The sequence below is a fragment of the Danio rerio genome, chromosome 20 (genome assembly GCF_049306965.1).
Source record: "Danio rerio strain Tuebingen ecotype United States chromosome 20, GRCz12tu, whole genome shotgun sequence".
Lineage (NCBI taxonomy): Eukaryota > Metazoa > Chordata > Actinopteri > Cypriniformes > Danionidae > Danio > Danio rerio.
This window is the reverse complement of record NC_133195.1, coordinates 2,650,206-2,665,401: the sequence shown is the minus strand read 5'-3', so window position 1 is coordinate 2,665,401 and position 15,196 is coordinate 2,650,206. Positions and strand designations below refer to the sequence as shown.

Genomic DNA, 15,196 nt, shown 5'->3' with positions numbered 1-15,196 from the left:
CCAAACTCTCTCTCGAGTTACATTTACATTTAGTCATTCAGCAGATGCTTTTGTCTGAAGGGACTTACAACAGAGGAGGCATTCAGAGATTTAACACGAAGAGGCAATGCACACAAGAAGAGCTGATTATACAAAGCAACTTGTTTATAGGCAGAGAATTTAATGCTAGAGTATGGAGGAGGGATTGTTTTTAATTTAATTAAAGGGTCACAAAACACATTTTTGAGCTGTTGACAGTCGTATATGTGTCCCACACTGCTAAAAACACTATTAGGACACATATATTTTACTAAAAAGTGTAAATTGGTTGTTTTTGCGTTATTTCAAGCGAATTTGTACATCCGGTTTAAAACGAATTTTTGAAGCTGCGTCACGGTCATGACATAATAGCGTGTATTCCAGCGTGCAGACTGGACGTCTGTGCCAGAGTGTGTCTTATTACGTCTTACAGTGTGCTGCATTAATGCATGAGTAAAGCTTGGTCAAACCAATCAGCACGCTCTATTGTGCAACTTCATTAATATTCATTACTGTCACAGTGTTTAGACGACAGAGACGCCACGTTGTGTTGGCAAAACAAGCGTGAAGTGTTGCTTTTATAGTTTGCTGCAGTTAAGTTTTGTTTTCATTTTCTCTCTGTGAGAGCTCAGCTGGAGTCACGTGTGGATTAACAGTGTACGCGACGCTCGACAACAATAACTTACATGTCTAAGGAGGATTATTGTTTACCTGAGAGCTGTTCTCATCTGCAATCGCTGATATCCGGATTCGCTTTAGTCTCCTCTTAATAAAGACGCGACTCTAGTTGCTGGAGATTGTCCTGTCTCTACAGATTTGGGAAGTGAGCGAGCAGTGCTCTTTGTTTATTCAGTTTGTTCGTATCGAACTGACTATTGCACCGAGTACAAACATGTTAGCACCACAACCAAACTTTAACCTCGTGTAGGATTTTCGCCGCATTTCGTGACCGGAATAACACACGCGGCTTTCTGACGCTACCTGCCGAGTGCATCTAAGTTTCCGGGAAATGCTGAGTTTTTTTTTCTCTCATTCGCCGTGCGGTATCAACCATTGCATGAAAAATACACGCTTAGAGCAGATCCTCGAATCAAATATCTTGTTTGTCGCGAGGGACATGAATGAATTCCCTGAATGAAAGAGCCAAACTGCAGTTAAAGTCCATTATTTAATAATCTGGCAAATAATTCGACTACAGATGTCCATGTAAACACAGTCACTTTCTCTCCTGTGTGGGTGTGTTTTGACTTGGAAAGTCAGCGCGCCCAAATAGACACTCCCACATTATGCCTCTTTTCTTTCTCCGACACTCCCTCCTAAACAGAGCTGGACACGCCCACTTTTCTGACCTTTTCCAAAGTAGAGGTGTGAAAACACCCTTCTGAAACGAGGGGGTTTCATGGCCCTTTAATGAAATTAAGAAGGTTTCTGGTTCGAGTCCCACCTGGGTCAGTTGGCATTTCTCACGCAAACATCGGGAGAACATGCAAACTCCACACGGACCCAGCCGGGGGTCAAACCAGCGACCTTGCTGTGAGGTGATTGTGCTACCCACTGCTCCACCGTGCTGCCACCCACTGTTTACTCTCCCTCAAACCAGTTTCTATCTTCTGTTGAACACCAAAGAAGATGTTTTGAAGAATGCTGGAAACCTCATTCTCTTCCATACTATTGAAGTCAATGGCTGTTTTTTCCAGGATTCTTCAGTATATCTTCCAATGTATTGCAACAAGGATGAACAACTGATAAGATAATAAGATTTTAATATTGGGTGAACTGTCCCTTTACAGCAGGTTTCATGTTGTTAGTGCAGTCTCACACTCTCTCTCTTTGTTTTTCAGGGTGTGAGAGATCTATTGAAGGCCGTGTTGGACAAGATTCAGACCATCCCCAACTTTGTGAGCTCAGCTGTGGTTCAGCAGCTGCTCGCGGCACGAGAGGTGTGTTTGAGTTCACAGATCACAGAGCCTCATTAGCTGTTTGAATTAGTCTTCTGTGCAATACTGGAATATTGTATGAAACGTAAAGCAGCGTTTCCATCCAATTAGTCAAGTAAAACAAAATGGTCGCTTACTGATAAACTAGAGAAAACATGAGTCAGAAAAATATAGTTTCATGCGATTGGAGAAGCCACTGGGGTGTTTTTTCTTCTCTAATAAATGAGTTGCGCCTCAGAAGATGAAGACGAAACACAATTGATTGTGCTTTTGGAGGTGTGAGATGCTCTTTGGGAGCGCAAACAGATGCTCAAGACCGTTCTGGAGGGAATAATAATAGAGTAATAATAATACTGAAGCACCGTGATGACGGACTGATGCTGAGGAGTTTTAGAAATCAGCAAAACAACATTTCAGATGTTCTACTGTGTGCTGGAAACACTGATTTGTCCATTAGTGCGTCCCAACTCACACATTTTTATCTAATCATCTGTGAAAAGTAAATCATATGACTTTACTGATGTGAATGCTGGATTTTTTGTATGTATATATATATATATATATATATATATATATATATATATATATATATATATATATATATATATTAGGGCTGTCAAATGATTAAAAAAATTAACGTGATTAATCGCACTTTTTTTGTGATTAATCGTGATTAGTCACGAAATGCTGTATTTATTACAGAAATAAAAACACAGACATGTAAGTGCCATTTGAATTTCAAAACAATCCATGCCAATAACAAACAAAAATGCTTTCCATGTTGGATTCTTAGTGGACTATAAACACACACGCACGCATGCATGCACACACACACACAGACAACGCACACAGTGCCGGTGAGCGAGAGGGATCCCTTCAGATTCATCAACAAGCATGATCGCGTTCATCAAATTTGCTTAAACTAAGCATTCTACAGTATGGCTGTATTTAACAAGCAAAGATTCTGACACACCAACGCGAAGCCGACGCTTTACAAAAGGGGGGAAACATGTCAAAGTTAATGAAACATTTGAGGGCTCATGGACGCAGCTTAAGGAGGAGAAATTGGCTGTCTTTGACAGCTTGCGAAATCATCTGGCACTTTCATTCACATGGACAGCAATACTCCGCTTTGATTAAGATAATACTCTGATTAAGAGTCGACCATGTAAACAGCGAGTTTTGATTACTTTAAAGCAGGGGTCACCAATCTCAGTCCTGAAGGGCCGGTGTCCCTGCAGGGTTTAGCTCCAACTTGCCTCAACACACCTGCCTTGATGTTGCAAGTATACCTAGTAAGACCTTGATTAGCTTGTTCAGGTGTGTTTGATTAGGGTTGGAGCTAAAATCTGCAGGACACCGGCCCTCCAGGAACAAGTTTGGTGACCCCTGCTTTAAAGGATCACGTGAGTCCCGAAATGTTTTTTCTTTCTGTTTGCCGTGCGGTATCAAATTCCATTAAATCATCCTGAATTAAATTATGCTGAATGAGAGTGAACTGCTGAACTGCTGTTAAGTCTAAATCAGGGGTCACCAACCTTTTGGAAACTGAGAGCTACTTCTTGGGTATCGTTTAATGTGAAGGGCTACCAGTTTACACACTTTCTAATAACTTATTTGCTCAATTTACTTTTAATTATATGTTATTATTAATTAATGATATTCATCTATGTGAAGACACTGATGATGTTAATGATTTCTCACATAGTTGTCAACAATGATTGGAAACAGATAAATATCAACCAATGCAAGTGTGATTTAAAAAGAATAGCTACAAAGAATATTCGATGCAGCTTACTGGTATGTGGTGCCATGGTAAGCTAATTTTATAACAGGCCCACGGGCAACTCATGTAATCCTCGCGGACTACCCGCGGGCACCATGTTGGTGACCCCTGGTCTAAATATTAAAAAATGAAACACCCGAAATTGCATGAAACTCTGAAAGCAGGATAGCCTGCTGATGCCACATTAATTGTTTTATACTGAAACATTCCTTCTAAAAGCACGTCCTTGGTCTTATCTAAATTTCCTTGCACATTAAACACACGCAGGACCAGAGCAAACTGAACTCTCGCTCTAGGCAAATGAGGCCGAGGACCTTGAGGGAAGGGGGTGGGTGTCATTATTGGATGAATGTAAGGGACCGGGGGGTTCGCTCACTATTCTGCTGCCCATGGCAGCCGCCTGTCGCCTTTATGGATGCGCCTGCCCTAAACACATGTCGGCCACAACAAGAAATAAAATAAAAATGCAACTGCGTTATTTGCGTTATTTTTTTTAATGCGTTAAATATTTCAAATAATCACGTGCATTAACATGCTAATTTTCACACCCCTAATATATATATATATATATATATATATATATATATATATATATATATATATATATATATATATGTATATATATATATGTATATGTATGTATATATATGTATATGTATATACATACACCGTATATTAGTGCTGTCTATAAAATACTGAATCAGTAGGTCCATGATTGACCCTATATGGTTTGTGTATTGAATATTAATAAGATTTGCTTTGACGTGCAGCTCTTACACACACACACACACACACACACACACACACACACACACAGCATGATGTATTCACCAGATCTGTTGTGGTGTGGCCTTTGAGACTCGTCACAGTTTGTTTTGTCTTCTGATTGGCCCGTTGTCCATTGGGGTTTTACACTCGTGGAATTTACATGAGAATCAGGACACAGTGGTGTCTGAGGCTCACAGTGTGTCCGTTTCCATATACTGATTTTTTATTATTCTACTACGCCTTGGTATACCCAGGTTTTTATGAAAGGGCATCTGTCGCCACTGCCTCGCATGGTTCAGGATTGGTAGAGCTACGCATCGATGAATTGGCTCTTCAGTGTTTGAACTCTCAGTAATGATTAAATCACACTGAACTGAACTAAACTGAACTGAACTTAAACACTACAACCTGAACCACACTGTTCCAGTTACTATGACCATTTATGTGAAGCTGCTTTGACACAATCCACATTGTAAAAGCGCTATACAAATAAAGCTGAATTGAATTGAATTGATTTAAATTAATGCAGTAATTCCAAAATCGCATAAGATGAGTGATTGAGTTTTCAGTAAGTGAATAATTGCTCTTTGGTGAAGGTTGTGGAGTATATACTGGACCGCAACGCCTGTCTGCTGCCGGCGTACTTCGCTGTGACTGAGATCCGGAAACTTTGTCCAGAGGGGGCGCTCTCACACTGGGTAACAAACATACGCATGTTCACACTCGTGGAGATTCCCCTTTCAGCTGCTCTTCACAAAATTAAACAAGGTTTGTGTTTCTTTGCAGCTGTTGGGCAGCCTGATATCTGACTTTGTCGACAGTTTCAGACCGACGGCACGTATAAACTCCATATGTGGTGAGATGCATTTTTTTTTTATTCATTCATTTATTTTACTTCGGCTAGGCTTTATTTCAGAGGTCGCCACGGTGGAATAAACCACCAACTATTCCAGCATGTTTTACACAGCATATGCCGTTCCAGCCGCAACCCAGTATTGGGAAACACCCATACACACTCATTCACACACACACTCATCCACTACAACCAATTTAGTTTATCCAATTCCCCTACAGCGCATGTGTTTGGACTGTGGGGGAAACTGGAGCACCCGGAGGAAACCCACACCAACGCGGGGAGAACATGCAAACTCCACACAGAAATGCCAGCTGGTTCAGCCGGGCACGAACCAGCGACCTTCTTGCTGTGACCATCCCTTTATGACCACAGTGTCTTCATCTTCTAATGGCTACTTCCAGCAGGATAATGCTCCATGTCATAAAGCGATGTGATGCAGACCCATTCATTACAATTAACAGATATTACTTTGTGTTGTGGTAATTATTTGGTGTTCTGCAAAGAACTGCACAAAAATAATCCTTTATTCGGCAGTAATATGTCCCAATAAATATCATAAGTGTGAAAAGGAACAAAAGTTGTGAGTAGAGGTCTGCATTCCCACGGCTGTACCGCGGGAGCCGACCACATTTATGCGGTGCGGGAATAAATTTCTGAATAAAGCACGGGAGCGGTCGGTAACGGGTTTATTTTGGATGGAAGCGGGCGGTCTAACAATATCTCTTCCGACTTACGAACGAGCATGAGTATGTGTGTGCGAATGAGACAGCATGATGCTGCGTTTAGCTTGTTTGTTGCTGTCTATGTGTGTGCGAATGAGAGAGAGAGAGAGCCGTGTGCTGTCTCTCTCTCTTTCTTTCTCTCTCTCTCTCTGTGTGTGTGCGTGTGTGTGTTTGTGAATGAAAGAGAGAGCGAGACACTGTCTCTGTGTGTCACTTGCTTGTGCGTGTGTGTGTGTTTATACAGACAGCTTGTTATAGGCTGTCTGGACACTGTATAGCTGGGTGGTTTTCAGTTTTGTTCTCCCTCGTCCGTTAGCAGGAACGGGCGGGGCGGGTTGGGCAGCGGGACAACAAATGCTGAATATAAGCAGGAGCGGTCGGGTTCGGGCTAAAACCTGGCGGGGGTGGGCGGGAGCGGGATTCAAAATTTAGTACCGTGCAGATCTCTACTTGTGAGTATCACACTGCCCCCTAGTGTTCATTTTTTTTGTATAAACTGCAGTCAAACGTATATTAAAGTAGGCTCACAAAGTAGAATGAAGCATGTATTTACAATGAGCCTGTGTTGGTTAAGTTTATAAACTGTATACAATCATGGCTACTGTGGTATATTGTAAGCTCTTATGGCCGTATGTGCTGTGTTTGATCTGTATGTGTGTGTGTCAGGGCGCTGCAGTCTTCTGCCTGTGGTCAATAATTCTGGGGCCATCTGTAACTCATGGAAGCTGGACCCCACCACTCTGCGTTTCCCTCTGAGAGGAATGCTGCCGTATGATAAGGTACTGCTTTGCGCCTCATGAATCTTACATATTAAAGTGCACAGGTCACATATCCTCTAAAACCATACATTGATAATGGTGGGCTGCGATGTCAAGCAGTGGTACATTAGACGCACAAGAGACTGCCCAGAGCGAGATCACATTTCAATCAATATAATGTGGAAACAACTTTAAATACTCCTTCATGTAGTGATTTAAAGATCTCATGGCTGTGGCACAACTTTAAAATGTATTTCAAACCGGAAGGCGTTATTTTAAACATGGCGGCTCTTTTGTTTTCATTCTGGCCTGATGCATAAGCGAATGATGTATCTTTTGTAAACCAATAGTGTTTAACTGCGTGTCTAGCTCCGCCTTTCAATACCCTTTCTCGTGTTTGAAACCCTTTCGAAAGGGTGCCGAAAAAGTGATACGGAACGGTTCGGTATGCCTTTTAACAGTGGAAGCGGCCATAAAAGCGTACCAAACTGAACCGTACCGTACCACTCAGTGTAAACGGGCCATTATATGACTGTCAACATCTTAAAAAATGCGTTCTGGTGTTTCGTGACCCTGTCTGCACCAATGGTGTAGTGCAGGGGTTTTCAAACTGTGGCTCGCGACCCACTAGTGGGTCACACAGTGAACAAAGGTGGGTTGCGCAACGTCACATAGCTGCAGCTGTATTTACATTGCAGTGAATCAAAACCAGTACGATTGACAGCAATAACTCAAAAACCTCTTACCCCAAAAAGATCTAAAGTGTGTTTCCTACAAAAAGACAAAGCTGGTTATGTTTCACAGCTGTCTTTTTCTTTTTTTTTTGCTCGACATTACAAGCACTGCTCCGTTTGAGCCCTCGCAATCTGCCTTTAGCCGGTAGAGCTCGTGCAGAGGGAGCTCTCAGTAAGGGATCGTCGGAAAAGTGCTAATTTTTTCCGTTTTTTTTTTTGTTTTTCATTTTATTTTTGGCTCCGTCCTGCGTGTTTTATTTTAAACACAACTAATTTTCTCTTAAATGAGCACAAACAGTTACTAAAGTAGTCGAATGCTTCATTATAGATCTGTGCATTCTAACATTAACTCATCTGTTATCAAACAAAACACAATGAGAGATTCATTTGCTGCTCTTCACTAAATAACTACAGTAACTTTAATCAATATACAAACACAATTAAAAGTGAAAGAGATTTTATAGCTTTATTTAATTTCTGTATGTAACAGAAATTTTCTGTACATTTCTGTATTGACAGATTGCTAATCAATAAATAGCTCTAGTGCTATCTGTTAGTTTTAACGTCAGCTAATGTTATGGAAGGGCATAGATGTTATGGAAAATAGTAATAGTAATGTAACTACCCCCATCATTCCTTTCTCAAGCAAATGTGTAAATATTAGATCTATTCAGCGATAACGTTAATTGCATTGGCATATTTATCTGACGTTTTCCCAGCTTGTAGTAGTCGATCAAAAAGCGGTTTAGTTTCTTATGACTATACACCAGCAGTGGAATTTACTGCGATGTGACGGGGCTTGATCATAATCCAGGGGCTTGATCAAAGGTTGATCATATTCTCTTCTAAAAAAAAGAAGAGTATCTTTTTCAACAAAAAAATCACAGTTACAGCCAGCATCTCACAAAGAGCCTCATTTTGAGCATATCGAATCGCAAAATCCAAAAAGCCACACACCATATATTTTTGACTGCTTTGAATGGAGACATTTTTTTTTTACCCGTTTTTCCATATTTAGGCCCCGTTTACACTAGTGCGTTTTAGTTTTAAAACGGCGTTGTAGAATGAAAACGATCCGCGTCCACACTCGCGTTTTACCCAGCGTTTCTGAACAGCTCTCCGTCCACACCAAAACGCTGAAAACGGACATCACGTGACCACACACACACACTCGGCAAGCACTCCAGCATTTCTACCCAGATGAGAGCTCTGCTTGTCGGACTGCTCATCAAGCATCTCCCGCTGGATCTAATCTCACTATATTTGCTAAACGTGATATTTCATTCATGTTGTTGTCTTTATCTAACGACATAGGCCAATTCCCTGACTTTGGTCATTGGAATCTATTAAGTTACTTGTTCACGGGTAACATGTTTTGGTTAAGTGCAAAGATAAGTTAATGATTAATCCAGGTACATTGACTGATCGCTTGCCTTTATTTCCTACAATGTATAAACTTATTGTATGTTATACTTTTATAATTGTCGATTATTAAAACTGATATTCAGCAGAAGAGAGGGGATGTTTCGTATTTTCACTGAAATTGAAAGGAGGCAGTTGTTATCGGCTCCGTTTTGTTATAAATATCCACACAGTGAAGATGACGCCCATATATGCAGCACGACTCAACATTTCTGCCGTCTGTTAAGTTTTCTAATATTAAAAAAAAGGGCAGTTCCTTAAATCATGTTTACATTTTATTGTTGAGAAAGTGAAACAACGTAGCCAAGGTGATGTGAATGAAGTTATAAAGGACACTGTTCCCTTTGAAGATTTACCCGTGTCCTCGGTATGTTTTCCATATCAAACTGAGAAGGGGGAGACTGCAGCCTTGATCAAACTTGCGAAGTCTGAACTTACAAGAAGAGGATGCGAGACTGAACTGTGTGTGGGCTACTTAATATTGAGGAAAAGCCCCAATCAGTCTCCGTCTTTCCCCATCCACACTGAGACGGAGCAGCAGCGTTTCAGAATGAAAATGGCCTCTCCAGCGTTTTCAAAAAGCTCCGTTTTCGGCGCTCGAGAACTCCGGCGTAGCCGACGGATGGCGTAACCGTAGCAAAACTTATGCGTTTTCAAACTAAAACGCACTAGTGTAAACGGGGCCTAAAATATTATGGTGGGTCTTGAGATTGAACTACTTGCCTAGGTGGGTCCCGGAATAAAAAAGTTTGGGAATCCCTGGTGTAGTGGTTAGTGCGTCGACACATGCATTGCGGTGCTCACGGTGACCCGAGTTCGATTCTCACCTCGAGGTCCTATGCCGAACCTTTCCCTTTCTCTGATTCCCACTCTTTCCTGTCAATACTCTCTACTGTCCTGTCAATTAAAGGTCAATTTAAAAAAAAAATAAATAAAATAAAAGCCCTAAAGGCATTCTAAAGATGGCTGCCAAGTTAAATTGAATTCATCTTTATTTCTATAGCATTTTTACAGTGTAGATTGTGTCAAAGCAGCTTCACATAAAAGTTTATAGTAAATTGAAACTGTGTCAGTTCAGTTCTCAGTGTTAAAGTTCAGATCAGTTTAGTGTGGTTTAAAGTCCAAACACTGAAGACCAAATCCATCAATGCGCAAAAACTATTCAAGCCAGTGGCGACAGCAGCGAGGAACAAACTTTACCAATTGGCATAAGTGAAGAATTTAAAAACCTCAAGAGAAACCAGGCTCAGTTGTGCACAACCTTTTCTCCTATGGCCAAACGTCTTGTGCAGAGCTGAGTCTAGGCGCCGGAGGCTGGAGAGCGCTGGACGTCCATCGGGAAGAAGCTGTAGGTGGGAGAGGTCACCGGCTGGTGTTCAGGCTGGACTGTGCTCGTCTGTCACTGGGGTCTTATCAGTCTCATGCTCTCCACTCCTCCATGACCACCACAGCAGCTGTTCAGGATACGGCCTGGTCCAGGATTATGGAAATCTCGGGAATAATACATAAAGACTAACGAAAGCGCAGATGCCGTTCAAATTATAATGTCTTTGGGGAGGTGTTCCTGGCTCCGGTTGCCCTAAATAATGCAGACTAACAATCTTTTAGAGGGTTTGACTTAAAGATACTTTGGTTTAACAGAGCCACTACATTTTTGACCTGTATTTGTGTGTGTGTGTGTGTGTGTGTGTGCAGGACCTGTTTGATCCGCAGACAGGGTTGCTGAGGTATGTGCTGGAGCAGCCGTACTCCAGAGACATGGTGTGCAACATGCTGGGCCTCAACAAACAGGTAACGCTCGCTCTGTGTCCTCCTCCGTCTGGGACAGTAGTTTGAGCAGCTCCACACTCCCACAGGAAGTGATTGACATTGCTTTATTTTCCGCTCGGCCAGATACTCCACATACTCCCTGCCAAACCTGTGCTTTCTGCCTGCTGCACCACACTTCTGTGTGTGTGTGTGTGCGCGGTCTGGTAGGGAGTATCGCCCCACCTTTCCTCTCGTACCTGTCTCTGGGGGTGTGGTTTGGCTTGACTGACAGGGTTACTTGGAGCCGGCCTCCTAGTCACTGTATTTGTGTTTTCTTTTTTTTTCTTCCTTTATTTTTTGTGTTCTGTCCCGTCTCGCCCTGCCCGTCCTCCTCCAATGCTCTAGACCTTGAACATTGCTCAGGTATGTTCACAATCTTACTGTTGTATTGTGACTAACCAGACTCCGGACGCTTCCTCGTAGCCCGACCCCACGGCTCCATCTCATTATTCCGACTGAAATCGGGCCGACAGCAAACTGGAGCCAAGCGAGGAAACACATGTAGGGCTTGAAATTACTGACTGCCACCAGCAATTATGGACCCTTTTCACAAGACCGTTGTGATCCGGTACTCGTTACGGTTACCGATGATGCGGTTACTGATTATCTGCATCTTAAATCTTTGAAAGTTTTTAATGTTTTGATTTTTATTAAGGAATGTGTATACACTTCCTGACAAAAGTCTTGTTGCCTATCCAAGTTTTAGCAACAACAAATAATAACTTAATAGTAATAGTGTTCAATTTGTTTGATGATCTGAAACAATAAAGTGTGACAAATATGCAAATAATAAAAAGGGGACAAACACTTTTCCACACCACTGTATATGGTAAATACCCTTCACTGTGAGAACCTTTATTTCAATACTTCCCTCAGTATAGGGCTGCACGATTCTGGCTAAAATGAGAATCACGATTTTTTTTTTAACTTAAAACCAGGATCACGATTTTCTCATGATTCTGTACACTCTAAAAAATGTTGAGTTATTTCTTCAACCCAATGGTTGAGTTAAACATATTTTGTGCTCTGTTGGGTTGTTTTTAACCTTGTCCTGCTAAAAAAATCCAGATTAAACCAGCCTAGGCTGGTTGGCTGGTTTTAGCTGGTCGACCAGGCTGGTTTTAGAGGGGTTTTGGCCACTTCCAGGCTGGTTTCCAGCCATTTCCAGCCTGGTCTTAGCTGGTCAGGCTGGAAAATGACCAGCTAAATCCAGCAAAAACCAGCTTGACCAGGCTGGTTTAAGCTGGACATAGCTGGTTTTGGCTGGGCTCCCAGCCTGCTAGGCTGGTCAAGCTGGTTTTAGCTGGTCATCTCCCAGCCTAACCAGCTAAGACCAGGCTGGAAATGGCTGGAAACCAGCCTGGAAGTGGCCAAAACCCCTCTAAAACCAGCCTGGTTGACCAGCTAAAACCAGCCAACCAGCCTAGGCTGGTTTAAGCTGGATTTTTCAGCAGGGTTATGTTATTTATTAAAAACTCAACCAGTTAAGTTAAATATTTGGTGCTTTGTTGGGTTATTTTAAACCTTAATTTGGTTATTTATTTAATAACTCAACCATTTGAGTTAAAAATTTGAATTTCAATTGTTAACTAATTTAACTGACACAAAACTAATATGGGTGCGTAATGTTTTTGTGTTATAAACTTTATTTAAGCTATACCGCAATAAAATTGTTGTTATTTTTTATCAAATTACCTCTCCGTGTCGTGGTTCTTATGTTCGTTTCACCATCCAAGACCCTCTTTTAGAAGCGTTTGGACGTGCACTGTAAGAAACGTTGAGTTATTTATTAACCCATTGGTTAAGTTAAACATATTTGGTGCTTTGTTGGGTTGTTTTTAACCTTTATTAGGTTATTTATTAATAACTCAATTAGTTAAGTGGAATATTTGGTGCTTTGTTGGGTTATTTTTAACCTTAATTTGGTTATTTATCATTAACTCAACCAGTTGGGTTAAAAAATGTGAATTTTAACAGTCAACTGATTTAACTGACACAAAACAGCTGTATTAATATTCGTGCGTAATGTTTTTGCGTTATAAAGTTTATTTAAGCTATAACCCAATAATATTGTTGTTATTTTTTATAAAATTACCTCTCCATGCCGTGTTTTCATATTCGTTTCGCCATCCAAGACCATCTTTTTGAAGTGTTTGGACGTGCACTCTAAAAATCGTTAATTTATTTATTTAACCCAATGGCTCAGTTAAACGTATTTGGTGCTTTGTTGGGTTATTTTTAACCTTTATTATGTTATTTATTAATAACTCAACAAGTTAAGTAAAATATTTGGTGCTTTGTTGGGTTATTTTTAACGTTTATTTGGTTATTTTATTAATAACTCAACCGGTTGAGTTAAAAAATTGCATTTCAATAGTTAACTCATTAAACTGACACAGAACAGCTGTATTAATAAGCATGCATAATGTTGTTTTTGCGTTATAAAGTTTATGTAGGCTATAACGCAATAATATTGTTGTTATTTATTTCTCAAATTACCGCTCCATGACGTGGTTTTTAAATCCGTTTCACCAACCAAGACCATCTTTTAAAAACGTTTGGACGTGCACTCTAAATAACGTTGAGTTATTTATTTAGACCAGTGGTTGAGTTAAACATATTTGATGCTTTGTTGGGTTATTTTTAACCTTTATTAGGTTATTAATTAATACCTTAACCAGTTGAATTAAATATTTGGTGCTTTGTTGGGTTATTTTTTCCCTTAATTTGGTTATTTATTTAATAACTCAACCATTTGAGTTAAAATTTAGAATTTCAACAGTCAACTGATTTAACTGACACAAAACTAATATGTGTGCGCAATGTTTTTGCGTTATAAAGTTTATTTAAGCTATACCGCAATAATATTGTTGTTATCCAACCCTGCTCCAACACATTTACCTGTAGGTTTCAAACAAGCCTGAAGGACTCAATTAGTTTGATCAGGTGTGTTTAATTAGTGTTAGAACTAAACTGTGCAGAGCTGCGGCCCTCCAGGAATTGAGTTTGACATCCCTGATCTAGAACCTCTTGAGTGGGGGTAAACGATGAGGATATTTTAATTTTTGGTGAACTGACCCTTTAATGTCTACTTGGCGTTTTAGTCACTCTACCCTAACGTTAACCCAGTCTGCAAATAGTCCACTGAGTTGTGGTATAATTGTTCATCTAAACACGCTTAAACACACACACAAACACACATCACTGTCCCTCTTTTAGGGATGAAAAAGCGTACCTGAGAATGAAGACAATCTGTTAATTTCAAGCCCTGATCGGCGCATGCTGTGTGTGTGTGTGTGTAGTGGCGTTCAGTGTGTGTTCTGCTGGTGTTTATCAGCTCTCTCTGGGTGTTGTGTGCAGATGGTTGTCTCCCACACGCAGGGAAACACCTCTCTTTAAGATCATCTCTAGCACTCTGGAGATGATTCAGCTGTGTGCAGTAAACATGAGTATCTGCTGCTGAGAGCTGTGGGAAACACAAACATATATGTGCACGTGTTGATCGTACAGAAGGTCTTAAAGGCTGCTGAACGGCCGTCGTTTTGTTGTGCCATTTGCTCTCAAAGACCCCATGAAATCAAACGACAGCTTTGTGAAGTTTAGTCTAAGGCTGGTGTAATTGACTTTAAGTTCATTCACTTGATACACTGTCAAAAGCAATTAGTTGACTTGACTTTTTGCACAGCTTTTTTAGGTTGACTCAACTTTTAACCCAAGTAATGCACTTGACTGCAGCAAGTTGCCTTGTAATTTTAAGTTCAGTCAACTTTTTGTTTTTATAGTATAACATCCTTTAGAGTAGTTAAGTCTCCTACCCTCTAACTCATCTACTCGCTAGTGAACAAGAAAACTCATCTACTCATTAGTGAAAAAGAACCCCCATGTACTCACTAGTGAACAGGATGATTCATCTGCTCACTACTGAACAACCCCAATGTACTCAGTAGTGAACAAGAACCCCTACCTACTCACTAGTGAACAAGATAACTCATCGACTCACAAGTGAACAGGATGATTCATCTGCTCACTACTGAACAACCCCAATGTTCTCAGTAGTGAACAAAAACCCCTACCTACTCACTAGTGAACAAGATAACTTATCTACTCACAAGTGAACAGGATGATTCATCTGCTCACTACTGAACAACCCCAATGTACTCAGTAGTGAACAAGAACCCCTACCTACTCACTAGTGAACAAGATAACTCATCGACTCATTAGTGAATAAGAACCCTCATTTACTCACTAGTAAACAAGAACCACCTTGTGAGTAGATGGGTGAGTAGTGAGTAGATGGGGGTTGTGGTTCACTAGCGAGTAGATGGGGTTTCTTGTTCACGAATGGGTAAATGGGTTTTCTCGTTCACTATTGGGTAGATTAAGTTT

At 40.7% G+C, this 15,196-nt stretch overlaps 1 protein-coding gene across 4 annotated transcripts in view; it reads left to right on the top strand.

The window, feature by feature from the left end:
* The window catches only part of med23 (mediator complex subunit 23), an 85,900-nt gene that overhangs the window by 6,892 nt on the left and 63,812 nt on the right, over positions 1 to 15,196 (top strand). For 2 of the 4 annotated variants that reach the window (XM_005160335.6, XM_068215421.2), the window contains exons 6-11: positions 1,860 to 1,958; positions 5,106 to 5,207; positions 5,296 to 5,365; positions 6,754 to 6,866; positions 10,697 to 10,792; positions 11,156 to 11,173. In XM_005160335.6, the coding sequence (XP_005160392.1) occupies positions 1,860 to 1,958; positions 5,106 to 5,207; positions 5,296 to 5,365; positions 6,754 to 6,866; positions 10,697 to 10,792; positions 11,156 to 11,173 (498 nt within the window). The remainder of the gene's footprint in view (positions 1 to 1,859; positions 1,959 to 5,105; positions 5,208 to 5,295; positions 5,366 to 6,753; positions 6,867 to 10,696; positions 10,793 to 11,155; positions 11,174 to 15,196) is intronic. The other 2 variants (NM_001431152.1, XM_021468405.3) reach the window with 1 other exon arrangement.